Here is a 25,017-nt window from a genome sequence, read left to right on the forward strand (position 1 = left end):
TAGGCAAGTGGTCATAATATTAACACTGATTGATGGATATGTAGTCTTATACATGAGCAGCTATCAACTGATGCATGGTAGGTTCAATAGATCCCCTGGGCTTTAGCTCCATGTTGTTCCAAAAAGTGTACTATCACATCATAATTTTCAAATATTGAAATTGTGTCTATTTTCATAAAAATCCTTAAAACAATATTTAACATTACATATAGGCCTTTGAGTTTAACACAAAGTACGATGTTTTCAAAACACAAATTAATAAAAAGAAAGAAAATATTGTAATATATACATTGTATCTGAATGGTTTTTTCTACTTGTAAAACTGAAAAAGAAATGCTTAAAAAATAAGAAATAAAATCATATTTTTGTGAAACAGAATGATATGGATAACTTTCTTGATGAAAGTAAAAAAATATATTTCTATTTTTCTGTTTTTTGCAAAATGGGCCTTGTTAGTTTAGTGTAGTTGAAATGGAGAAGGGGGCTGAAGAGAAGAAGTTCGCCCAGGGCACCAATAATAACAGAACCACCTCTGCTTTAAGAACAGTTTGAGTTTCAAGATAAAATCGAGTGTATCTGAGATAATTGCTGATATAGATTTAATATGCTTAGTGGGTTTATTATTATCATGAACAATTATTATTATTATTATTATTATTATTATTATTATTATTATTATTATTATTATTATTATTTCTGACAGCTAAATGAAATCAAATCGTCCACAGCAGCAGTCTGGGTCCTTTTATTTTGAAAGGCCGGAGCTCCGCATCATCCTGCTACCTGTGTTTACTTGGCGCAGCTAATAGCGCCAGAGCGAAAGGGAAACAGAGGGCTTGAGTTGACAGTGTGACAGATTAACTCTGGACTGTTTGGGAGCGACCTTCCGCCAGTTCTCTCAGTGTAAGCGGCAGCAGTGTATTGAACTGACCGGTGACGGATATCAACCTGGTTAGAAAAAAAGAACAAGAAGAAGAAGAAAAATACCCGTCCGGGAACCGCGCACAATCCCGCAGCATTGAAATGGACCAGATAGGACGCCTGGCGCTGCTTCGGATTTCTCTGTGGTAAGTCGGGCTGGTTCTTGGTGGGAGAATGCACGCAGGTAGAATCCGGGGTGTTTGATGTAAAGTTGGGTTGTGGTTCTGATGGATTGTGTGTGTTTGTTTAATGCATCATGTTGCAGCGCTGGCCGATGTGCCGTTTGGCGCAGGCTGCTGCTGCTGCTGCTCTCTGCGCTGTCATGTTGTTGTGGATGCAGCCAGCAGGCGTGTTGACAGCAGCAGATTTCATGTGCAACCACAAACTCTACATTAAATGTTTAACTCTGGACACTGACCTAGTCTGGATGTACAATGTTATAGATAATTCACAGACATGATGCTCTATCTGTGCTGAGGGAGCTTCACTACAGCCTTGCATGTAGAACGAGGACAACATTGTTCAGGCAATGCTTGTATTAAATTAATATGTAGGTCATCATACACAATTATTTAAGGTTGTATTGTGTTTAAAAGAAAACGTGATACACTAAATTGTTTTTTCCCCTCATGAAGGCATCATATACCACATATATCAGATCATAAACTATCCTGATGCAACATTCAGTGACATTAAGAAATCTGTAAAAGATTGAGTAGCACTTAAACCAAGCTAAAAATGTTCTGGTTAAAACCAACCTTCTTCCATTATAATAGTTGAACATATCGATTACTTCGTGTATAATGTTAAAACAATTTCTTGTTGATTTGATTCTGCTAAATATTCAATCTTTTAAGGATTTTACAACACTATAAATATATTAGCTGGTTAATTAGCAAATCCAAAGTTGGCTCTTAACAGGTGCCTGTCTCAAAATGGAGTTACTTTAAGAAGACGGATGTTTCCACCCCAATGCTGTTCATGTGTTTCACATGAAATAAATCAAATTAGTCTTCTTCGTTTAGAGTAGATTTCTTCTTTCCGACAGCTGACAGGCAGTGCGCAGCAGCCTGTAGGGGATGTGAAACTCTGCACTACTTTTTGCTCCGATAAATTTTTGTCATCCTCTTTGGTAAAAAAGGATTCCAAACTGCATAGCACGAGGAATAATTGTTCATCGTTTTGGAAGAGTGTAGCTTTTTAAAACCTCGATAAGCTGAAGCTTGGAAAAAAAAAAAAAACAAGGAAAAGAATTTGTAAGATTCGATGGAACAGATTCAAAAGCGTGCCGTTTCCACACAAGCATCTGTACGCACCAGGTTGCAACATGCTTCTAGAGAAAACGAGGCCACATTTTATCGTACGTTAAATTCCCCCCCGGGGTTTTTTCCAACTGCCACCTGGAGTGTGCAGCCATGTTTTCCTTCAGAGGTTTGACTGTTACTCTGTCTATCATGGATTGAGCAGACAAAAGAAGCAAAAGAAATGACTGCAACTGACATCTCAACTTTTCTTTCTTCATTTTTTTTTGTCAACCACCTCTAGGCCTGTCACAATAACATTTTCTGGACAATAAATTGTCCCAGAAGTTATTGCGATAAACGATAATATTGTTGCTTTGAGACCATTCTCAAATATTATAATTCTGTTGGAGTAATAACGGAATAACACAATGTTAAAGATCAATAACCTTTCTAATGATCATTTAACTAAACAGAAACAACAAATAAAAATGAATTATAACATCTCTGTAAACAAAATTGTCCTTCAAAATATCCTAGTTTAGACCAAAACACCAGACTGAAGACCAATTTTGGTAGAAAAGAGAAAAACAATAAATCCAGCGAATGGAAATTATGGAGCTAGTTTTAACTTATCATGCGATCAATTGATTTATTGATTTATTGCTTATTGCAAGAGGCCTAATCACCTCTCATCCCTCAAGTCTTGCTGCCCTGGATGGAGAGCCATATCGTCCACATCGAAATCAACCACCATGTTTGATAACATAATTTGTACATAAAATATCTAAGCTAAAAAGGGTTATGTCTCATTAAAAGGAGCTTAATTCATAGGAAAGGTAAATTCTTTAGGTTCACGTCCAGGTATTTATCGGCTGATCCATATTTCAGTTTTTCCTTGGTTATTCTGAAGCAACATATCTGGGATGTTTCCTCACCTGGGTGTCAAAGTTTCTGCTTATATGCCGAATTAATCAACAGTCAGATCACGCTCTTATCTGGGATTCATCGGAAGCTGTGGGAACAGTGCAGCTATTAAAACAGGCCTTTGACCTCAGATGCAGATACGTGTATCTCCCTGAACACACACACACATACACACACACAGCTTACTTTGTAAATCAATACACCACCAGCTAACTCCAACGTGTTATGCAACCAACACTGAGGCCTGTGAATAGACGTGTCACAAAAGCCTAGCAGAGGGTGCGTAATTAACAATTCCTAACCTCATTCTTAGTTCGCAGATTTGTCAATCGGTTGCTCTGAGCCAATCAAGTGATTAAACACTCCCCGTTTAGGCCAATAAGGAGTCTGGATTTAGACTGGCAGATCAGCCATTTGCTGATAATTAGCGGGTTTGACTGAGGCCAGCTCGGCCGCCGAGCGCCGCGCCGCAGCAAGCATTGATCTCACCTGGCCTGCCCCATCATCAGCACTCTGAGTGTGTGTTTGTGTGTGTGTGTTTTGCCCTTTCGTCGCCTCGGTTACTGGAAAAATCAACACGCTTTTGATTGGCCGTTTCGAAGAGAGAGAGGGTATACAAGAGTTGGTCTTTTTTGTTGTTTTTTTTTACATTTCTCTTAAAGTGTGTTTGTCTGTATGATGTTTAGTTGGAAAACTGACAAACTCTTTTTCTCACAGTTACAGTTTCCCAGTTTTGGATCAGGCCAAATGCTTTCCGAGCCTTTTATAGTTTCCTTTGAGCAACCACAAGTTTCCATTTAACCACAGATGGCAGATATTTCTTCATTACCACTAGTTATGCCCACAGGTGTGCTTCCTTGGCAACCTTTATTTAGTTTTATGTTGTCTTCTTCTCGGAGCCCGTCGACAAACGGGGCACGCCTCGGAAAGCATCACCTCCCTGGAATGTTCCTCGCTGGTACATTGTGTGTTTCGTGCTGCAAGTTTTGATCTTGGCACGCAGGTAAATTCCTGGAAGTGGAATGGCATCCTTGCCTGCAGGGTTTTTCTTTTTTCTTTGTTTCACAATCAGAGTGATGAGGCCACATGCCGCACGACCGGAGAGCATGAATGATCCGAGCAAAAGGTTAGAAGTGAGCAAGACACGCAGCGTCTCAAAAGAACACAGCGTTTGAGTCATTGCTGGGAGGAAATATGCATTCATGCAACTTAAAAAAAGAAAAACAGCTGATGAGACATGGAGATGATTGCTCATTTTTAAAGGAGTATAACAAAGCAACAATTGGATTAATTCTTAGGCCTGTCACGATAACAAATTTTGCAGGACGATAAGTTGTTCCTGAAGTTATCGCAATAAACGACAATATTGCTGTATTGAGACTATTTTATTTATAGTTTTGGTTTCCTTCCCCAACTTGACCACTAGATATCACTTGCCTTTGGATAACTGCTTGTGTTTTGGTTTTCCAGTTCACATGTCGTTTATTCAGCCAAGAAATTTTAACTTCAAATGAACGTATCTAGAGTTTTCAAGTTGATATATGTTATGATTTTACGTAGCGTTTTAATGGGCCTTCATGGTTTTGACGACCAGTTGTTGAAGACTTTTTCTCAAGCTCAAAAGAAAACCTGCTTTATCATAGTTTTATTTTTATTATTTAACATAAATAACAGGTAATACTTATGGGAAAATATGGTTGTTTGGATTCTGGTTTAAATTGACCAAACCATGTCACTGAACCCAGGACCTGGTTTGGTAACCATAGCGATAGATGCATATTACAAAAAACTAAGAAATGTTTCCTCAGGTATTAGAGAGTCAGTGTTTATTTATTATCACTCTTGAATGAAACTTTACTGTAAAAATACCTAACATGTCAAAAAGCCATTGATAGTACAGAGTCATCTGCATATTTAACTTAAGCTGAGGTTAAGTATAAATTTTTATCTAACGTTTATTTTTAAATGCACATTTTTATTTCTGTGTGTGGGTCAAGAAAGTTAAACTTTTATAGTTTTAAAGAATAAATTGTCAGAAATCATCTTTTATAACAGATTAGTTACAATTGTACAGCTGTAGACTTCTGGACTAGAATCAATGCACAGCTTCAGTTATTACAACTAAAAACCAGCGATCAGGCCCGAAACCTGGGAGTACTGATGGACTCTGACCTGAACCTTCAGAGCCACATTTAGACAGTCACAAAGTTGGCCTTCTATCACCTGAAGAACATCTCTAGGATTAGAGGACTTATGTCTCAGCACAATCTAGAGAAACTCATCCATGCGTTTATCTTTAGCCGCATTGATTACTGCAACAGCGTCTTCACAGGTCTGACTAATAAATCCATCAAACAGCTGCAGCTGATCCAGAACGCTGCTGCTCGTGTTCTCACTAAAACCAGGAAGATAGAGCACATAACACCAGTTTTAAAGTCCCTTCACTGGCTCCTTGTAGCTCAAAGGATGATGTTAGTTTATAAATCACTGAACGGATTAGCACTACAATACCTTAAAGATCTGTTATTGCCGTACCAACCGTCTAGACCCCTCAGATCATCTGGTTCTGGTCTGCTCTGCATCCCCAGAACCAAACAAGGAGAAGCAGCATTCAGCTTCTACGCACCACAGATTTGGAACAAACTTCCAGAAAACTGTAAAACAGCTGAAACACTGGGTGCCTTTAAATCTCAACTTAAAACCCACCTGTTTAGAGTTGCTTATGGCTAAATTAGGGTTAGAGTGCGGGTTTTGATGTCTTCGATGTTTTTAATGATCTATTTATTAATTTCTTTTTATTTCTCTTTCTCACTGTTTACGTTTTAATGATGTAAAGCCCCCCGGAAAACGTCCCAGTTAAACGACGTTTAACTAAAGTCCTATGGGGTTTAGAGTCGCAGTTCGTGGCGTTTCAACTAAAAACCTATAGGTTGGAGTTCTTGTCAAACGGTGTTTTTGACTAAAGTCCCAGAGGGTTAAAGGACTAAAAGGACTTCTGCGGGTTTTAATGTTTTTATCTTTTTTAATCTTTTTAAAAAAAAATCTCTTTCTCTTTCTCGCTGTTTATTCAATGTCACAGGCTGTTTTTATTTTAATTATGCAAAGCACTTTGAAATTCCTTGCTGCTGAAATGTGCTATACAAATAAAATTTGATTGATTGATTGATTCTGTACTTTGAGTGAAAAATCACTCACTATTATTAGAAATCACAATCTTAACCAGATCACGTTTGTTACTGTCACATTTGGGGTAGAAGTCAGTTTTAATATTTTTCTTTTTTACTTTCCTCGCCCTCAGATCACCACTTGATGGGACTGAGTTAAGCCGAGTGCCGACGGCACAGCAACACAAGCCTGACTATTTAGCGCAACAGCGGAGATCCCAGCCAATCGCTAGGCTCTGTACGACTACCTCAAGACACGGGAATGAAATAAAAGCTCCCAAAACAACTTCATCTAACTTCAACTGACTCAGGGGAAATGGAGAAGTGACAGCTGAAGACCAGCAGGCAACAAAAGGCTGATCCTTCAGACATGTCAGGGCTGAAGCGCCATCATGACGGGAAGATCGCCGGGCTGTACGATCTCGATAAGACGCTGGGTCGAGGACACTTCGCAGTGGTCAAGTTGGCACGACACGTATTCACCGGAGAGAAGGTACGCGTGTACATGAAGCACATAAAGGTGTATTGCTGTAGCTGCAAATCCATTACAAATTAGTGCAAATATATGTGTCTAAAAAACACAATTTTCCAATTGTAAAAGTAGTTTGTTTCTTGACTTCTCCCTCTGACTCTCCTCCAGGTTGCAGTGAAAGTCATAGACAAGACCAAGCTGGACCCGGTGGCACGGGGCCACCTTTTCCAGGAGGTCAGATGCATGAAAATGGTCCAGCACCCCAACGTGGTGCGCCTTTACGAGGTCATCGACACGGCCACCAAGCTCTACCTCATTTTGGAGCTGGGCGACGGGGGAGACATGTACGACTGCATCATGAAGCACGACGGAGGCCTCAGTGAAGAGGTGAGAGGGGCGGAGAAGGCGGACGGCGTTGGATTGTGTAGTTACCAAGAGCTCGTCAACCTATTAGCCAGAACCGCATTGTTTGTCTTTCATGTCATCGTCTGACCTTGGACTTGCCTCAAGAGAATTAAGAGAGATAAAAAAAGTTCAAAATTAATACTCATTATCTTGGGACAGGATGAAAATCTGCAAATGGGAATTTAGATGGATTAAAATCCCGTGTTTTGAAGTGAGAACAATGTTTTTGGTTGAAGGCAGTGCAGCAAAGTTCAACGTTTGTCTGGGGCTTATGAAAGCATTGTGCAGACAGATCCTTTGAAGTTCATTAGTTTAAGACCCCCAGGGGTAAGTCTGTGGCATTTAGCATAGCAGCACTGCAAGTCAGGGCACAGAAACGGACGAGTTGTTCAGTTTCAATAGACTTTAGTTGAACTGTTTCTTCTTATTTAGGTATCCAGTGTCTTGAATCTACTTTGAAATAATTTGGTTTCTTGGCATATGAGAACAGGGTTACAATTTAAAAGGTACATTTTCTTGTTTCTTTGAGTCTGGTGTTAAATGAATTGGATTTTAAAAATGTATATTATGCCAGTTATAGGTTTTTAGTTGATATTATTGCTGAAGCAACATGTTTTAGCTTCTTCCTCTTTATGGGCAGCTAAGTCCACTTTCCTCTGACTGGCTAACTTCCAGAAGCTTGCTGCAGTGCTCCACAGAGCCCCATTAGCTGTGCTCCCATTACATTGTAGGTATGCTGCACTCGGATTCTGTGGCCATATAAAGAATTCCTTTACTAGCTGACATTAGCTTGGAATGAAGTTGGAAAAAAATAGCTGTAAACCTAATACTTAAAGCAGTGCTGACACTTTTATCTGGGGTGATGGAAACTTTCTTATTGCATAGTCATTTAAAACTCTATGCAATAAACTTTCCTCATGCTATCTTTGGACTGGGTTAGTTGTTTCTCACCTAGATGTTCTGCTATTTTAGCAAAGAAATAAGAACTATGACTTGTTCATACAGATAAGTCTACATTCTGATAGTTATTTCTTTACTATTAATTTGGAATAGCACACATTACTTCCAAAAGTACAATTACAATCTTCTTTTTTAGCTTCATGCTAAAATGTTTTGTTTTTTTTTGCTAACAGCTGTTGTCTTTTTAGCTAGTTAACAGGTTTCTCTGTTCTTACTGTTTGTTTTTCAGCAGGTTAAAAGTCCAGCAAATTTTTTATATTTTAATGTCTGACACTATGTCACACTTGTGTTTTTCTCTGACATCAGTTATTTTACATGTATTTATTTGTAACTTTTACCAAATTTTCACCGTGTGCTAGCTTGATTCCCACCAATGTTGTAGCTACTTTAGCAACATGAACAAAACAAATCTGGTTTCTACAAGTTCACATACAGAAAGTCGCTCACTTAAGCACTTATTCGTATGAAATTATGTTCTTGACCCTATGTTTTCTCCACTTTCAACAGCTTTTAAGAGATGTTAAACTTACTCACTAATTATCTGTTTATTGCTCAGATATTGCTAGCTGCTTAGCATGTTTTATTTTCTGTTCTTGCATGTTTCTGAGCAAGAAATACTATAAAACAGTGGTTCTTAACCTGGGTTCGATCGAACCCCAGGGGTTCGGTGAGTCGGTCTCAGGGGTTCGGCGGAGCCTCTGCCGCGGAGGTAAAGACACACTTGTGTAAAGTCGAGATGACGCCCCGCTTTGCCATCACTTGCTGCAGAGGATCACGTTACATTGCTTAGCTAATCAGTGCTGCGGAGGAGCAAGGAGTTCCACTCTCAGCATGAATTTGAACTTTTGTCTTGAATAACTTCAGCAAAGCTCACAGTTTTTACCAAATTTTATAGTCTAAATCTGCTCCTTAGTCGCATCTTTTCGGGGTTGGTACTGCCTCTAGTGGTGTGGGGGTGGTTACACAGCTAATATAATTACATTACTAAATCAGAATACCGCAAAGTATTTTGTGTGTCGGGGTGGGGGGGTTGGAATAAGAAGGGTTCGGTGAATGCGCATATGCAACTGGGGGGTTCGATACCTCAAAAAAGGTTAAGAACCACTGCTATAAAAGAAATCTTTTGCATTAGCTTCAAATAATGTTGGGGAAAATGTTTAAACATCAAACTCAGCCGTTCTGACGGGTATTTGGCTGAGATAAATGTAATTATTTAAACGCTCTGTAAAATGACAACCTTCTTCTTTCAGCCACACCCTCATGTTGCGTAGGCATAATGACTGTGACATACAGTGTACATCCTAACCTTGCTAAACGGCTAATGGTTATTGTCTGTTTCTGCAGTTTATTGTAGGCGGTTGAAATACCCGCCAGGTAAACTGAAAGGCGTCCATAAAACCACAGTTCTGACTGTGTTTCTCCCTCATCTCTCGTTTTTTTCAAGGTGGCCAAGTGCTACTTCGCCCAAATCGTCCACGCCATCTCTTACTGCCACCGGCTCCACGTTGTTCACAGGGACCTGAAGCCTGAAAATGTTGTCTTCTTTGAGAAGCAGGGCGTCGTCAAGCTCACCGACTTCGGCTTCAGCAACCGCTTCCAGCCCGGAAAGACGCTGAACACGTCCTGCGGCTCGCTGGCTTACTCGGCTCCTGAGATACTGCTGGGGGACGAGTACGATGCTCCGGCAGTCGGTAAGTCCGCAGTGGGAAGGAGGCTAGCCTGATCCCAGCAGCCACTGGAATCAGTTGTTGCTGATTCTAAATAAAAATAATAATAAGGCGACGGTGTTTCCGCTAAAATGACCTAGAGTAATAGCGTTGACCACAGTGTTTGACCTTTTCCACTTTATGGATGGACTCTGCTGACTACTTTGGCCTCCTGGCAGCTTATCAGCCAGCTGATAAAAGAGACGGAGGTGTTCGATATCCAGAATGTGCAAGTTGCAGCTTAGAAAGCAGGTAATCAGCAACAATGCACTCTTACACCTCTGATCTATTTTTGTTGGTATTTTGCTTTAATTAACAGTATTGGCCCTTCTACCGATAACAATAAATCTGCCTGATCGGGACAAAGCAGATTTCTGTTTTTCTGCATGTACCTAAAGTAGCTTTGCCGTCTTTGTTTCCACCGCAAAGACGCATCTCTCCCAAAGATAGCAAGCATTTGGGTATCAAATGAAATTGTAACAAGAAACCAAATCAAAACGGCGGCATCGCAGACCCCTCGCTACGAGGGGAGAGAAAGAGGTGCAAGGAACAAGAGGGAAGTAGACGGAGCGAGGAGAGGCATCAGCAGTTCTTGTCTGCCCAGAGGCCACTGCGTCAGAGCAAATGCAGGGGAAAGGAAAGGCAGCAGCAAGAGAGAAGCAGTTTCTGTTTTTCTGACTGAGTGAATTTGCTGTGGCTATTTCCATCTGTCTCTCTCTCTCTCTCCCCCTTTTTGCCGAGCATCTTCCATATTCCAAAAAGTAGAGTAATCATAGTGCTCTTTGGTTGGATGTGTGTGCTCTGTCTGAGGACTTGTTTGTGTATATTGTCAGTGCACGGATGTGCGTGTGCGTGTTCTGTGCTGTGGAGCAGCTGCATCGCCCCTGCGTTATTGTTCATTCGGCTGAGATGATGATGTTTTGATTGTTGGGATTATCCACCCAGCCGGCATGTAATATCGTTCCCCGCCGTAGTGGCGGCTAAAGCCTGATGCAGAGCAGTTTGGAAGGAGGCCGGCGGTCCTGACATTTAAGGGGCTCCGGGTTACCTGTTCGTGGGTTACAAGCAACAACGGCGACAGATCCGCAGGACGCCGAGGTTCCTCTCAACTCACTCCAAGTGGCACGGAGCCCAGTTTGCAGCAGAGATAAAGAGGCTGTTAACACTCAGGCTTTATCGAGCCGGGCTCGCTCAGAGGTTGTCGGTCGGATAAGGAAAACCTTGAGAACAAGAGATAATTCGACCAGGAGTTCATGTAACAGAGTGGTTAATAAGTCACAGCTGAAGATTCCAATAAAAAATAAAAAATGCTACACGCACAAGTAATGACGCAAGTAAAATTGTTGCCACCCTTTTGCAAAGATAATCTCCAACCTTTAGTTTCGGTGCATTTATTCAGTTGAGGGGAAAGAAGTGCCACAATAAGAAATAATTGTTTTTCACTAACAAACTTGGAAAAAAATCTTTGAAGCTCATTGTTAGAGAATTGCAGCATAGCTTTGCTTTTTTTTTTCAGTTACCTATTCTCCATAAGAACCACTAGATATGAGCTGTGCAGGGTAGAAAATGGCTTACTCTGTCCTGCAATGAGGAACTTAGTCTGTTCAACTTTACTTAACCTCGCCATTGCAATCTGGCTTGATTCTCATCTCGCTTCAGTGCTGCCCAGGTGAAAAAAAAGTATACTTTAGTATACTAAATTTTAATATACTTTAGTATACTTTTATCGATGCACTTAAACTGTACTATTTTGGAACAACTAATTTTGTGCTTAGTATACTTTAGTAGTATTTAAATAGTATTAAATTACAACTAATAGTATATTTTAGTATACTATACGTACTTTTTTGGAACAACTTCAAGTGTACTTAAAGTATACTTTTTAAATATAATATTTCAGAGCTTTATTATTATTATATTTTGAGTGTAATAATTCTGTCTCAGAATTGTTAAAATATATATTTAATATACTTCAAATATACTATTAATATATTAGTAATGTATTTAAATTAAACTTAATTTTTATTTTTGATTTCCTGCTATTGATAATAAACTACAATTTTAATTACTCATGAAAGTCTTTATTCCTACGTACCCATTTTGAACATGACATGTTCAAAATGTCATTTTTAGTACTTACATTGTGTTTTAGTACAATGTAAGTACTAAAACAGTACTTACATTGTTTTAGGCTAAAATTACATGGAAAGATTAATTACACAAGATGCCCAAGGTAATTCAAATATTTTGTTTTATTACCGACATTTTAAAATTGTCCAGTTTTACTCACAACTTTATGAACTTTACATAAATAATCAGTTTACACATCAAAAGTGAACACATGAACATGAAAATTTAAGTGTGACAATAAAACATGAAAGTGAGGATCAACAACAGAACATTCCCGTTCACTGCACCTTACAGGAACCTACAAAAAAAGAACAATAGAGCAATTAAACAGAGAAAGCATTTGTATTTAAAGAGAACAGAAAAATGGCAAATAAAAAAAGTTATACTTACAATTTTAAGACGTTTTGTACTCGCTGTGTATGTGACATCATAAGAACTGATGATGATTGGGACCGGATGCCAGGGGTGGAAAAACATTTCTGGGTGTCTTCTTTGCCTGTTTATGTTAGAAGTAGAAAAAAATAGTCAGCAATGTCATAGAGTCAGTTTATGTTGGCATTAACTGTGAAGCTGTTTTAAGTGTGGACTTAAGGAGACAAACTACCTTAAAATCTTTCCATCCATGATCTGAACACACTGATCCTTGCAGGGTGGTGAGGGGGGCTGGTGGTGCCCATCTCCAGCAGCCATCAGATGAGAGGCAAAGTTCACCCTGACAGGTCACCAGTCCATCACAGGGCCCTGAAAGTCAACAACAAATTAAAAAAAAAGAAAGAAAGTTAGATTAACAAGGAGAAAAATTCTTTCCAGTTATCTTTAAATCAAATCATGTTTATTAATCACTTAGTGTTGGTAACAGCAGTTTTTGTTGTTGAAAATGTAGCTAGCTCCTCATTGAAAAAACAAACTTACATCATGGAGACGATGTGGAGGTTCATCTTCAGAGCTGGTTGGTGATCTGGTGGAGTCAGAGCTTCTTCTGAGACAGAAAGTCTTTAGGTTTCCCAACACCTGATTTCTCTGGCTTCCTCTTTCATCTTCATTTGCTTAGTTAGACTGCAAACATATGTTGAAGATAAAATCATTGATGAACGAGTTAGAACAACCTTACAATATCAAAGTCTCTTTGTCTTATGGAGCTTAATTAAAACCAGGTTAGTTTATGAATTAAAGTATAAGTCGCAACAAACAGCCTCCATGCAGTTATAACATGAAGCTGAATGATTGCTATAGTAATGATTGCTATAGTAATAATCATACAAGTCACAATAAAATTGATAAAATAATTATTTAAGAAACCAACGTAAGTTATATATCTTTACTGCATTGTTTATAATTAAATGAAGATAATTAATAAGCAAACTTACCACCAGCTAGCAACACTTAGCAGCCTTTGTCCCTCCTTTTGTGACCTGTTGTGTTGTCGTCTAACTCGGACTAGGACGTCACCAGCTTGAATTTACCAAAATTAGTAACTATTGTCAAGGCCCTCTCTACTTTTAAGGCAATATTATGCGAGTAAAAATGGCGAATTTGAACAGCGTCTGTTATCTTCCCTGCTTCAAGTTTTTTCTTCTCTTTGTGGCGTTTTTTAAATAAATGAAATTTATTACCACCACCATCTGGTCTGGAGTGTGAACTGGAGCTAATGCCGTTGATTATAAGGTTTTACATCACACATCTGAAAATTGATTTACTTTCTTAAAAATTGCATCATGTTTATCATTTTTTTTAAATTGTATGCAATTTTAAGAAATAGTAAAATATTATTAATCACTTAAAAATTCATACATATTTTGTTCACTTAAAGTATACTTTTATTTAATATATTAAAAGTAATTTGGTACAATTATGTTTAAGTGTGTTTAAAGTTCTAATTTCAAAATTGGTACAAGTGTATTTTTAGTATACTTCAGATATACTTATATTTAGTACACTTAATAATTAGTATACTTAAAGTGTACTTTTACAAATTTAAGTATGTTTGAAGTATACTAAAGTATACTTTTTTTTCACCTGGGATGCTTCTGAGATTTCTCCCATTGAGTTGGATTTCTCTGCTAGAATTTCAACCAGGCCGATCAGTGCGCTAAAGGAGGAGTTGTGAATGATGACGTAGAGTTTCTGCTCTGTTTTTGAATCGTTGTCTGCTTATGGTTGTAGTTAGCAGTAGAGGAAGTAAACGAAGCCATTCAGTCCACGTTGGCCACGCTTCTAAATATTGAGCAATTAATGTCTGAGCAAGAGGAATGTTTAAGACATTTTATTACTGGCAAAAATGGCTCTCCTCCCTTGGGGTTCTACAGAAGCCTTCAGGGTAAGGCCGTTTACAGTGCATGTAATTTCCAGTCAACTTTATAGCGTAGCTTCTTCACAGTTGCCCTAGCTTATTACATACGTCATGGCCAAATGTTAGCGACTGGCTAAAATCCAGTACGATTGTTTGAAACTTCCACAAAGTCCACGCCTCCATCAAGCAATCGTTCCTAAACATTCGAAGGTCCAGACCCTCTGTACGAAGCGAAGCGTAGAACAAGAGACTAGTTTTTACCAGGTGAAGCATTATTGGGACATCAAATGAAATTTTTCAATTTGGTTGATCTAGCAACAAACATTTCAGGTGGGTTTGACGTGATAACAACAGATTCATTTATGTAATTACTACTGTCAAGAACAGTTTATAACTCATCATTTTCTTCTTTTCTGAATACCTTGAACTTTTGCTTAAACTGTGTGGCATCATAAAGTCTTTGAAATACCAGAAGGTTTGAAAATCTAAGTAAAATTCAGACGTTTTAAAAAAAAAAAGTACATTCTGTTGAATTTATTGCTGGAAAAAAAATTCAGCAATAATTCCCACTCACAAAAATCCATTTAAAATCGTATTACTCTGATGCCCTACAGTTTAAAATTGTGTAAACACTTGGCGGGTTATTTTCTAGTTTATCTTCACCTTTCCTCCCCGGTTCTGCAGAGTCTTCCCTTTATTTTTCTGGCAGGATTCCACTCTCATACCTGCGCCAAAATAAATTGATCTCTTAAAAAACCTCATAATGAGCAGAGCCCTCTGGTGCTCGCTGTTTTTTTTTTTTTTTTTATTTTTTATTCTAAGATCTTTAAGGAAATTGGGACTGATGCGCATTTAAACCCATCAGGAGGCTAACTTGGTCTTGCTCCAATTAGTGGAGCGAGCCAGGAGGGGAGGAGTGGGAAGAGGGAGGTTGATGATGCGTCAGGGACCCCGGTTATGACGTGACCGCTTTTATTGACTCACAGTTAGCAGGTACTGAAGAGCAGGGGCGTTGTCCAATCTTTTTGACAAAACCTAATATTGGGAAACTTTTGTTGTTTCTCGCCTCATCGATGAGGATTCTTTGTCGTCGTCATTACTTTGTCAAAAACTTAAAATGTTGTGAATTTTGTGTTGCATCTGCTGATGGCCATATTGCTGCTAGAGCCGTTCTGTTTTATTATTAGCGGTGGAATCTATTCCATTGTCATTTATTAATTAGCTTATTTTTGTCTGTGCTTATTTGCTTGATAATAATGCTATTATTTGAGAAGGATTGTGTCATTAAATGAGAACATTTGCAATTCTGTTCTTCTCAGAAAACCTCGAAGGATGTCGGAGATTTGTATTTTTGTGTTGTTGTTTTTTTCTTTTGGAGTGTATGATGTCGGACTGATAAGTGCTTTTTCTTCTCTGATGTTCTCCACTGTGTGGGGTTTCTTTTTGTCTCCGATAAATGGGAAGTTAAATATAGCTCTGCTCCTCCTCTTCAAAAAAGCTCAAGCTGCTCTTAAAAATAATAACTTACCTAATAGCATTCCCAAAGAACACAAGCAAGGCGCATGCATCATTCAGAGTTGCATCTATGTATGAAATGGGGGTATTTTGTGTCATTATGTGTTGCATAATGCAGTGCCAGGCATATTTATTAGCGCTATTGGTAGAGATGGTTAAAAGAAAAAAATAGAAATCCTAAAATAAAGTCAACTTTTATTGCGTAAGTATTAGCGCTATATTTTGCCGGTTTGTGTTTTCCTGGCAGATGTTGTATTTTCAGAGTACAACCAAAGATCATGTAGTTCTTGCTCCACAGTGAGAGAACCATGCTTCAAGATAATGGAAAAAGGGGTTAATTTCTGTCTTTATTAGGCTATATAAAAGGCTCCTGATCTTTCAAAGAAATCAAGATGATAATTTTTTTTAGATGGGTATCTGTTAGCGGTGCACCGATTGTGATTTTTTTAGCCGATCACCGTTTGCCAATCTTTTAAAAAGCTGAGCATAACTCATCTTTTAAAAGAGCTCAGTCTTCTGTGTTTGCCTAATTAAAGTCTCGACTGAATTGTTGCATAATAAGATTTGGCAAATCCCCCCCCCTTTTTTTTTTTTCAGCTTCTCGGTTTGGCTCATTTTGATCCTATGAACCTGTTCCAATTATAGATGAAAGACAAAAGAGATAAATATTCCTCAACATAGTACAGTTTTTCTTTTTCACGCCAAATAAATGTACTCTGAATATTTTTGGTGAGTGATTTTTGCTACTGCAATAAAATCTAAATTAACAGGAGGAGTTTTATAAATTATAACCCAAGGGAGACAAATATATTTATTCCCCAATCAGCAGGACGAGGCTGAGTTTAGCTCATTTAGGCGCGGGGTTAAAAATATCAGCACACAAAGGACTGCTTATTGTTGTTTATTTCGAGAAGCAGTTATATAAAGAGCAATATTCTGGGCTGCAGAAAGGAACGTTCACTCTGAGAGCCGTCAACACGAAGCAGCATTCAGTACGACGCTACTGTCTGTCAACCATCTGGTTTATAAATAAAGTTATCGAAAGGAAGTTCGAACGAACAGCTGACGTAAGTAATGAGGGAGCGGTGCTTGCCGTTGCTAGGCTACGCCGCTGACGGGTGGGGGGGAGGGAGAGGCGGCCGCAGCAGCCTTCGCTCCCTCCATCAGCAGAATGAGACGCCGCCGCCGCTCACGGTGAGGCAACACATTTTTACTCCGACAGATTGGATTCTCCGGCGTGTTCTGGCAAACTGGAGCGAAGCGGAGACACGCAAAGATAAATCACCGGGGGTCCGAGGATGATAAATCCACTAGGGCTCCTCCGCATTCAGACTGCTACGAGTTACAAAAGCACACGTTTTGTCAAGGGGAATAACGGATAAATCAACCTCTCTTTTAAAAAGGAGAGCTGTCGCTTCTGTTTGGTTTTAATTTCCACCCTCAAGTACGTTTAATGAAAAAAGTACATAGTTGTTTCAGGAGATTCTTTAGAATCGCACCATGGCAGCTTTTAAGACATTCACAGTGAATTAAACGAATGCCCTCTGTCAGCCAAGGGCGGTCCTAGCCTGTTTGGCGCCCTGGGCGAAAAACATTCAGCGCCTCACTTTTCTCCCAGCTTCTTCAACCAACCATGACACATCATTTAAATTTCCATACACTCTGAGAATTTCTGAAAAACATGAAAGTGTGACACAGTGCAGGGTTATGGGCTGTTTGACTGAAGCAGAGAATGAAACAATATATATATATATATATATATATATATATATATATATATAATCTCTATGATATTGGTAAATATAATATCCACAATGGAAGACCACGCAACACTTTTTAGTTAATGGCTATTTAGCACGATCCACGTTGCATCATAAGATCATTGCCGTTAGTAATTCTAGCTTCAGTTTCTTATATTGTAGTTCAGTTTCAGACAAATTAAAATCTTAAAAAACTGTAATATTTTTTTGAGGAAAGTTAAATATGTCGTCCTCAGCTGCTAACCGCAAACAACAAAACTCATGTCGTCCCCGAGACGAGAAGCCGCCCTGGGTCGCTGCCCGGTCTCTCAGTCTTTCTTGGTTTCTTTTGAGCTCACATTGTTGCCACTTTAATGTCGTCTACATCTAATTCTTACAGCTGACGGGTGTAATTCTTAAACCTGGAGATCAATCCGTCACTGATCTTTACTGTGACACATTTAAATAAAATAAAAATAGACGAAGGTTAGTCAAACCATTATGTTTGATAAGAAGTACATCTGCGACCTAATTCACCTGAAAGTCTTTCGCAGCGATCTGAATGTATCTGGGCAGGCTTTCAGCTGATGGGCATATAGATTTTTTTTAATGTTTAAACAGTAATTTAAGAATTAGCACTCTAGTTAATTAAAGCAGGAAGAAAAGAAACCCTCCCTCCTTAAATCAGTCGGATTTTGCTGAGAAGGGGCCGAAAAGTCACTGATTGTGCGCTTCTACAGGAGTCGGCGTACGAATGTGTGATATGTGTGTCAGTGGAGCATCCTGCTGACCGGAGCAGCAGCAACAGCCCTGAGCACAGAAAGCTGCTGCTGCTGCTGCTTCTTCTTTTTTAAATAATCAGACTAAAAGAACTGTTCCATGAAATTAGCATTTGCATGAAGCTCTGAGGGATGAACACGTTAACCCACTTTCCTGTCAACTGTGTGTGTGTATGTATGTATGTGAGTGGGTGTGTGTGCATATGCGTGTGTTGACATGCGAGCGCACCGCTGGCTGCAGGCAGCCGTGCCTCGTCTTCACTTAGACACATCCTGAGCTGGCACGTATTTATGGAAATGGTTTCTGATCGAATGTGCTTCACGCTCCACTTAAACCCAGGGAGGAGACAGCTCATATGTACATATATATATATATATATATATATATATATATATATATATATATATATATATATATATATATATATATATATATATATATCTGTGCATGATGTGCACAGATGTTTTGGAGGGCAAGTGGGAAAAGAATGGCCACTTTGTGCAGCACATGAAACCGCCAGCAGCCTTAATAGTGTGAGATTTAAGATAGGCACAGCTTGACCGTCATGTATATCTGCCTATTCCAAGAGGAGGATCTATCAGCAGGTCTATCGATTAGTGAGATTTGTTTGCAAAACGCAACCAGCCACAAATTTAGCAACTTTTTTTTCTGGTGGCATTGGAGACTTTGTCGACATTGGCTTGCAATTCTATTGACCATACATTTGCACAACTTGACATTTAAAAAATAAATTTGCTTAATGGAAACACACCAATTTTTTTTTTGAGGGGGGGGGAGTCGTATCAAAATTGGTTTACTTTTGCAAAACTGCAATGGAAACGCTTTTGTCGCAACTCACCAGTCACGTGATCAACAACCGAATGTTACTACTGCCGAAAACCAAAAAGAAGAAGACAAACAGGAAGTAGTTGGATGATCACAGCGTGGCATGTTTAATAACTTAATGCATGGTCAAACTTATTCACGTCTGATTATAATTGTGTTTGTCATTTAATGGAAACACCACAATTGTAAAATTGCGTTTTTTCTTCCACATTAGAGGAATAGAGACAAAGGTTTGTGCACATTTGTAATGGAAACGCAGCTACTGTCAATCTATTTTTTTTTTTAAAATAAATCGGCCAGAAAACTACCATCTGTGCACCCTTAATTTTAGCCCATAGCCATATGTTTTCTGATGGAAATAAAAACAAAACAAACAATTTCAGAAGGGCACTTCTTTTGTTCAGAGGAAACCAGGTAGATGCTCTAGCACCACCTAGCGTCTATCTGTGCGCATCTGTATCTTATCTAGGTCACTAACCAGTGAAAATATACATGCCTCACTTTGTGTTTTCTTCCTTTTAAAAATAACCCTTCTTGCTTTACCGTTGACAGTGTTCCCTCTTTGTGTGTGTGTGTAGATATCTGGAGTCTGGGGGTGATCCTGTTCATGCTGGTGTGCGGTCAACCCCCCTTCCAGGAGGCCAACGACAGCGAGACCCTCACCATGATCATGGACTGTCGTTACACGGTGCCTCCACACATCTCCCCTGCCTGCAGAGAGTGAGTAATGCCCCGGCAACGCAAACCCACACAGATGGACAGAGTACTCTGCAGGTGCTGCATATTTCATGTTTGGAGATGTGTGAAGGAGGAGAGCAGAGCAGAGGAGCGAAGGGTGCGGCCGTTCTTCGTTGTGGCCTGCTTTTTTTCCACCCAGCTGCTGCTGCTGCTGCAGCGAGCGAGCTGCTCCAGCAGGGATGCGGCGCTGCGTTAAGTGGAACTAATGCACCCGCTTTCAAATCGCCTCTTCTCTTGTTGTTTTTTTTTTCTTTCTTTCTTTCTTTCTTCGAGCACAGTGAGGGTTTAATGTCGCATCCAGACAGAAAGAAAGAATTTCGAGCAGCCGTAGCCCGGAACGCGCATTGTGTTTGGCCTCGACTTTATTATTCTGTGTGGACGTTAACACAATGCTTCAAACGGTGGCACTTACCCTGGTTTCCCATGAGGCCTTGAGGGGGGAGAAACAGGACTTCTTCCTGTTTGAGTGACTGAACAATTTAGCCACGGAACATCTGCTGGGGTGATGGGCGTATGAGTTCATGTTTTAAATCGGTTGAGCAGAAAACACAAATATAAAAGAATGCTGGGAAAACATTAGTCTTAGCAATAACTGACTTAAAATAATATGGTTCAAAGGTTAGTGTATGGAAGTAATTATGTGCCATCAGAATTTGAATAAAAAATGCATCTGAAATTTGAATGTTGTATATTTGTTCTTACTTTTTCAATTTAAAAATTAATTCAGAATATATTTTTGACCTAAAAAAAATTTCAGTGTCATTATTTGTACATGTATGCAAATTTCATTTGTTAAAAAAAATTCACATTCCTATTTCAGAGATCAAATTTTCAATATATATATTTTTTCAGTGTTAAAAAAATTCAACATATAAAAAAATTCAACTTTTAAAAATTCAAATGCAATATTTTCAGTGTCCTACAAATTCAACTTGCTCAAATTCGCTGTCTCAAATTCAACATCTAAAAATTCGCTGTACAAAAATGGCGAGGTTACTTCAGGTCACAGACATTAGCAATCGTTGTCAGATTTCAACACTGAGCTAATCACATGACCTAAGCGTCATATTGAAGAAATACCAGCATCACCGAGGCCAGCGACCATGGAGGCGAACGCAAACCCAACGGTGAGTCTATGCTTTCATATTTCTGTAGTACATTTTATTTTGCGCATGAACTTTGATACATGACATTAAAGCTTGATTTAAAACACGGGTTTGGGCCGTTGTTAATCTTACGCCATGTAATGCTGGCATATTAGTTCTCGCTACCCGCTAGACCTCCACCCCCTTCTCTTGGCTGTCCTACGCCCAATTTTCCCCTGTTTTATTTAAAAAAGGAGTATCACTTGCGCCAAGTCTAGAATCTTTAAAGATAACTGATGGGTAGCGACTTTCCGGGTTGTTTGTATGTTGTCTTAGGTGAGACTGATCAGGCGGTCTTAGTAAAGTCGTAATTTTCCAGGAGATGCTACCGCTAATGTAGAAGCTAATATGGCTGCCTTGTGTGCTTCAAGGAGGGGCTGTGAACTCTTCCGACATTAATTATAACCACAACCCCATTCTGTTCATCTACGGTATTGTTCATGTGACTTCATTTATGAATAAATTTATACATTTATGGTCATTATAGCGTCATCCAAACGGCTGCTTCTCTTATCTGACAAGTGTTGATATATATTAATTTACATTCTTTTACTTTGCGTTACAAAACGTCGTTCTGTTACCTAGCAACATTACAAACAACCTCCCTTGTTTTTTCATTTGATTTTAACTCATTTTGAAGAAAATATATGCTTGCAAGTACAGCTGTTAACTTATTAAAATCATTTTAATCCCCACTACTTTGTATCTCCAAAATATATCTTTGGTTACAAAGAATGTTTGAGCTATGCTAAAATTTGTGATTAATGTTGTAATTAAAAGCAAATTCTGATTAAGTTACACACCATTCAATTCCTGAACCCCACAGTGCCTTGATAGAGGTACATTTTAATTGGATAATTTAATGTGTAGCATGTATACTATCATTCATTTAATTTATTACATAGGAATCTGCAATCAAGTACATTTTGAGTTCTCTTGATCCCTTCTTTGTGTTTTCCAGGGTGTAGATTCCCGAAATTGAATGGGAGGAGAGCGGGCTTCCTCTTCAGGAAGAGTCAAACGTCACAGTACCAAATTCAAGTTGTGCAACTGACTGACGAACAAATGGACTTAAGAGACGCAGTAAACCCAAAAGGCACATCACTGTCTTTTGGTTGTGACATTTATATTGGTGCAGTTCTGTTTTGTGAACAGTTCTTCACTCTGTGAAACTTGTCCAGTTTCAAAATTCAGCATTTATGAAATGTAAAGCTAAGTGCTGATCATATTACCACAAAGGTAAAATTTGTGATTTGGAAAAGTGAGTCATAGTGCTTTTATGGTAGACATGTTAAAGAACTAAAATGTTCTAAATGTGAGTTGATTGTTCTTTTTTTCTCAAAAGGAACCTAGTAGGTACAGGTGTGTAGGACCTTAATTTTCTTGCATTATAAGAATGGAAAAGTTAAGTTTGTCTTATGTCATTTATTTTCTAATACTTCAAGCATAGATGAACATTCAATAAAATATTGCATAAAAACAGTTTCCGTTTCATATTTCCTGTACAAACAGTGCTGACTCAGAAACTCTGAACATAGTTACTCTAACATTTAAGATTTACAGGGATGCTTGACAAACATTTCAGGTACTTAGTCGTCACTTCAAAGAACAACTTAATGTCAAGACTGCGGTGAATGATGAACAGTATTTGTAAAAAAAAAAAGAAGCTAATAATAAAACGACTTTGTAATTTTACTTAATTGCCATATTGAAATGCAATTATTGAACAAATGAAACACCAATGCACTGAGTTCTCAAAGAAGACCAAAGCCAGTCCCAACCGATTTAAGACACCATCATGTCAGCATACAGAGCCTGGTAGGTAGAATAATGGCTTGGAAGGCGTAAACGTTCACTGCAGGTGGATGAAGTGGGCATGTGGTTTGGTCCAGTTGACTGCACTACTTCAGGCTTCAGTTCCTGCCATGGAGCCTCCCAGCCAACCCAAAATCTCATGAGCTGGTGCAGATTGTCTGAAAATGCTAGGAAAAGTATAATTTTTTTTAGATACATGGTGAGTTTCCTGTAGATGGAATCATTCATAAAGCTGACTTTGAGATATGACTTTATGCGAATGTCTTTTCCATCTAAGAAACTAATGAATATGAATGTGATGTCCTTCAAAAATCATGCTGGTATAATACCAGCATAATACATTTGTTATTTATCATTCTCAAAATAACAAACATTGGCCAAATGTTTATACAGACATTTTACCTTCTTTGAGAAACTGATGGAGAAACCCTGTCACCTGCAGTTTCTGCTTCCAAGACATCATCGCTGTTGTCACCGTCATCACTTTGCTTCTTCACCTGTGGCCAACTGATTGACTGCAGGACCATCTGTAATTGTAGAAATAGAAATGGCTCCAAACGATCATGGAGTCTATCAAAAATATGATCCATATGTTCCTTGAAAAGAAAAAAGAAAAAAAAATGTCAAAAACATTGTCAGTAAAATAAAAAAACTATTTTGAAATCAGTAGGTCGGAAATCAATTAATGTCGGAAGAGTTCACAGCCCCTCCTTGAAGCACACAAGGCAGCCATATTAGCTTCTACATTAGCGGTAGCATCTCCTGGAAAATTACGACTTTTACTAAGACCGCCTGATCAGTCTCACCTAAGACAACATACAAACAACCCGGAAAGTCGCTACCCATCAGTTATCTTTAAAGATTCTAGACTTGGCGCAAGTGATACTCCTTTTTTAAATAAAACAGGGGAAAATTGGGCGTAGGACAGCCAAGAGAAGGGGGTGGAGGTCTAGCGGGTAGCGAGAACTAATATGCCAGCATTACATGGCGTAAGATTAACAACGGCCCAAACCCGTGTTTTAAATCAAGCTTTAATGTCATGTATCAAAGTTCATGCGCAAAATAAAATGTACTACAGAAATATGAAAGCATAGACTCACCGTTGGGTTTGCGTTCGCCTCCATGGTCGCTGGCCTCGGTGATGCTGGTATTTCTTCAATATGACGCTTAGGTCATGTGATTAGCTCAGTGTTGAAATCTGACAACGATTGCTAATGTCTGTGACCTGAAGTAACCTCGCCATTTTTGTACAGCGAATTTTTAGATGTTGAATTTGAGACAGCGAATTTGAGCAAGTTGAATTTGTAGGACACTGAAAATATTGCATTTGAATTTTTAAAAGTTGAATTTTTTTATATGTTGAATTTTTTTAACACTGAAAAAATATATATATTGAAAATTTGATCTCTGAAATAGGAATGTGAATTTTTTTAACAAATGAAATTTGCATACATGTACAAATAATGACACTGAAATTTTTTTTAGGTCAAAAATATATTCTGAATTAATTTTTAAATTGAAAAAGTAAGAACAAATATACAACATTCAAATTTCAGATGCATTTTTTATTCAAATTCTGATGGCACATAATTACTTCCATATTAGTGTATTTGTAAATTTGTTGTATATTTAAACTCTGTTTTGAACACTCCAATATCTCTTGTATCTCCTAGGTAGAATTTTTAAAGGTTTAGATCAGTGTTTCTCAACCTTTTTTGGGCCAGTGCCCCCCTAGCCCTTATCCAGGTCCCTCACCGCCCCCCACCAAATAATTTGTAGGCTACTTTACACTGACTATTATTTTATTATTAATATTACTATCACTATTGTAGATGTTTTAATTGTTTTGCTTGTTTCTGTATTTATCATCAAAAATAATTTCCTAGAGAACAAAAAAGTCATGGGAATAGAAATTATTTTCACAGGTGCCTACAAAAAATGCAATGAACATTCAAGTTAAACTTGGTAAGCCTAACAGCAGCCAAACAGAGTGGAAAAAATATTATTGTTCTTTGCCATTTTCTAGTTGTTAAATATTCCACAAAATGACCAGATAAAAAATGTTCAACATGCCAGTTTAAACTTTGAACTATTTGCAAAACGACTGAGCTCTGCAACATTAAAACATGGATAGAACTGTAACTACATTAATCATAGCTCTTCTTCTCTTCAATGTTTATGTCAGTTTCTGGTGGTGCAGCTCTGTGCTGCCTTCAGGAAAAT

General features: G+C 38.5%; 1 protein-coding gene and 3 long non-coding RNA genes across 4 annotated transcripts in view; 2 read left to right on the forward strand and 2 right to left on the reverse strand.

Moving 5' to 3' along the window:
* Positions 1–784: 784 nt before the first annotated feature.
* LOC103472082 (SNF-related serine/threonine-protein kinase-like) overlaps positions 785–25,017 on the forward strand; it is a 30,820-nt gene continuing 6,587 nt past the window's right edge. The window contains exons 1-5 of the mRNA XM_008421459.3: positions 785–1,067; positions 6,388–6,746; positions 6,894–7,112; positions 9,535–9,781; positions 19,675–19,816. Of these exons, the coding sequence (XP_008419681.1) occupies positions 6,624–6,746; positions 6,894–7,112; positions 9,535–9,781; positions 19,675–19,816 (731 nt within the window). The 5' untranslated portion in view covers positions 785–1,067; positions 6,388–6,623. The remainder of the gene's footprint in view (positions 1,068–6,387; positions 6,747–6,893; positions 7,113–9,534; positions 9,782–19,674; positions 19,817–25,017) is intronic.
* Positions 12,063–12,632, reverse strand: LOC145553643 (uncharacterized). The gene is made up of 3 exons (XR_014089697.1): positions 12,531–12,632; positions 12,317–12,422; positions 12,063–12,224 (listed from the first exon to the last, which is right to left on the reverse strand). It is a non-coding gene; the product is annotated as an uncharacterized LOC145553643 (long non-coding RNA).
* On the forward strand, positions 19,823–22,462 carry LOC145553642 (uncharacterized). Its single transcript, XR_014089696.1, has 2 exons — positions 19,823–20,961; positions 21,941–22,462. It is a non-coding gene; the product is annotated as an uncharacterized LOC145553642 (long non-coding RNA).
* LOC145553641 (uncharacterized) lies at positions 22,385–24,374 on the reverse strand. Its single transcript, XR_014089695.1, has 3 exons — positions 23,895–24,374; positions 23,197–23,390; positions 22,385–22,961 (listed from the first exon to the last, which is right to left on the reverse strand). It is a non-coding gene; the product is annotated as an uncharacterized LOC145553641 (long non-coding RNA).

This window comes from Poecilia reticulata, chromosome 11 (genome assembly GCF_904066995.2).
Source record: "Poecilia reticulata chromosome 11, P_reticulata-male-v2, whole genome shotgun sequence".
Classification (NCBI taxonomy): Eukaryota; Metazoa; Chordata; class Actinopteri; order Cyprinodontiformes; family Poeciliidae; genus Poecilia; species Poecilia reticulata.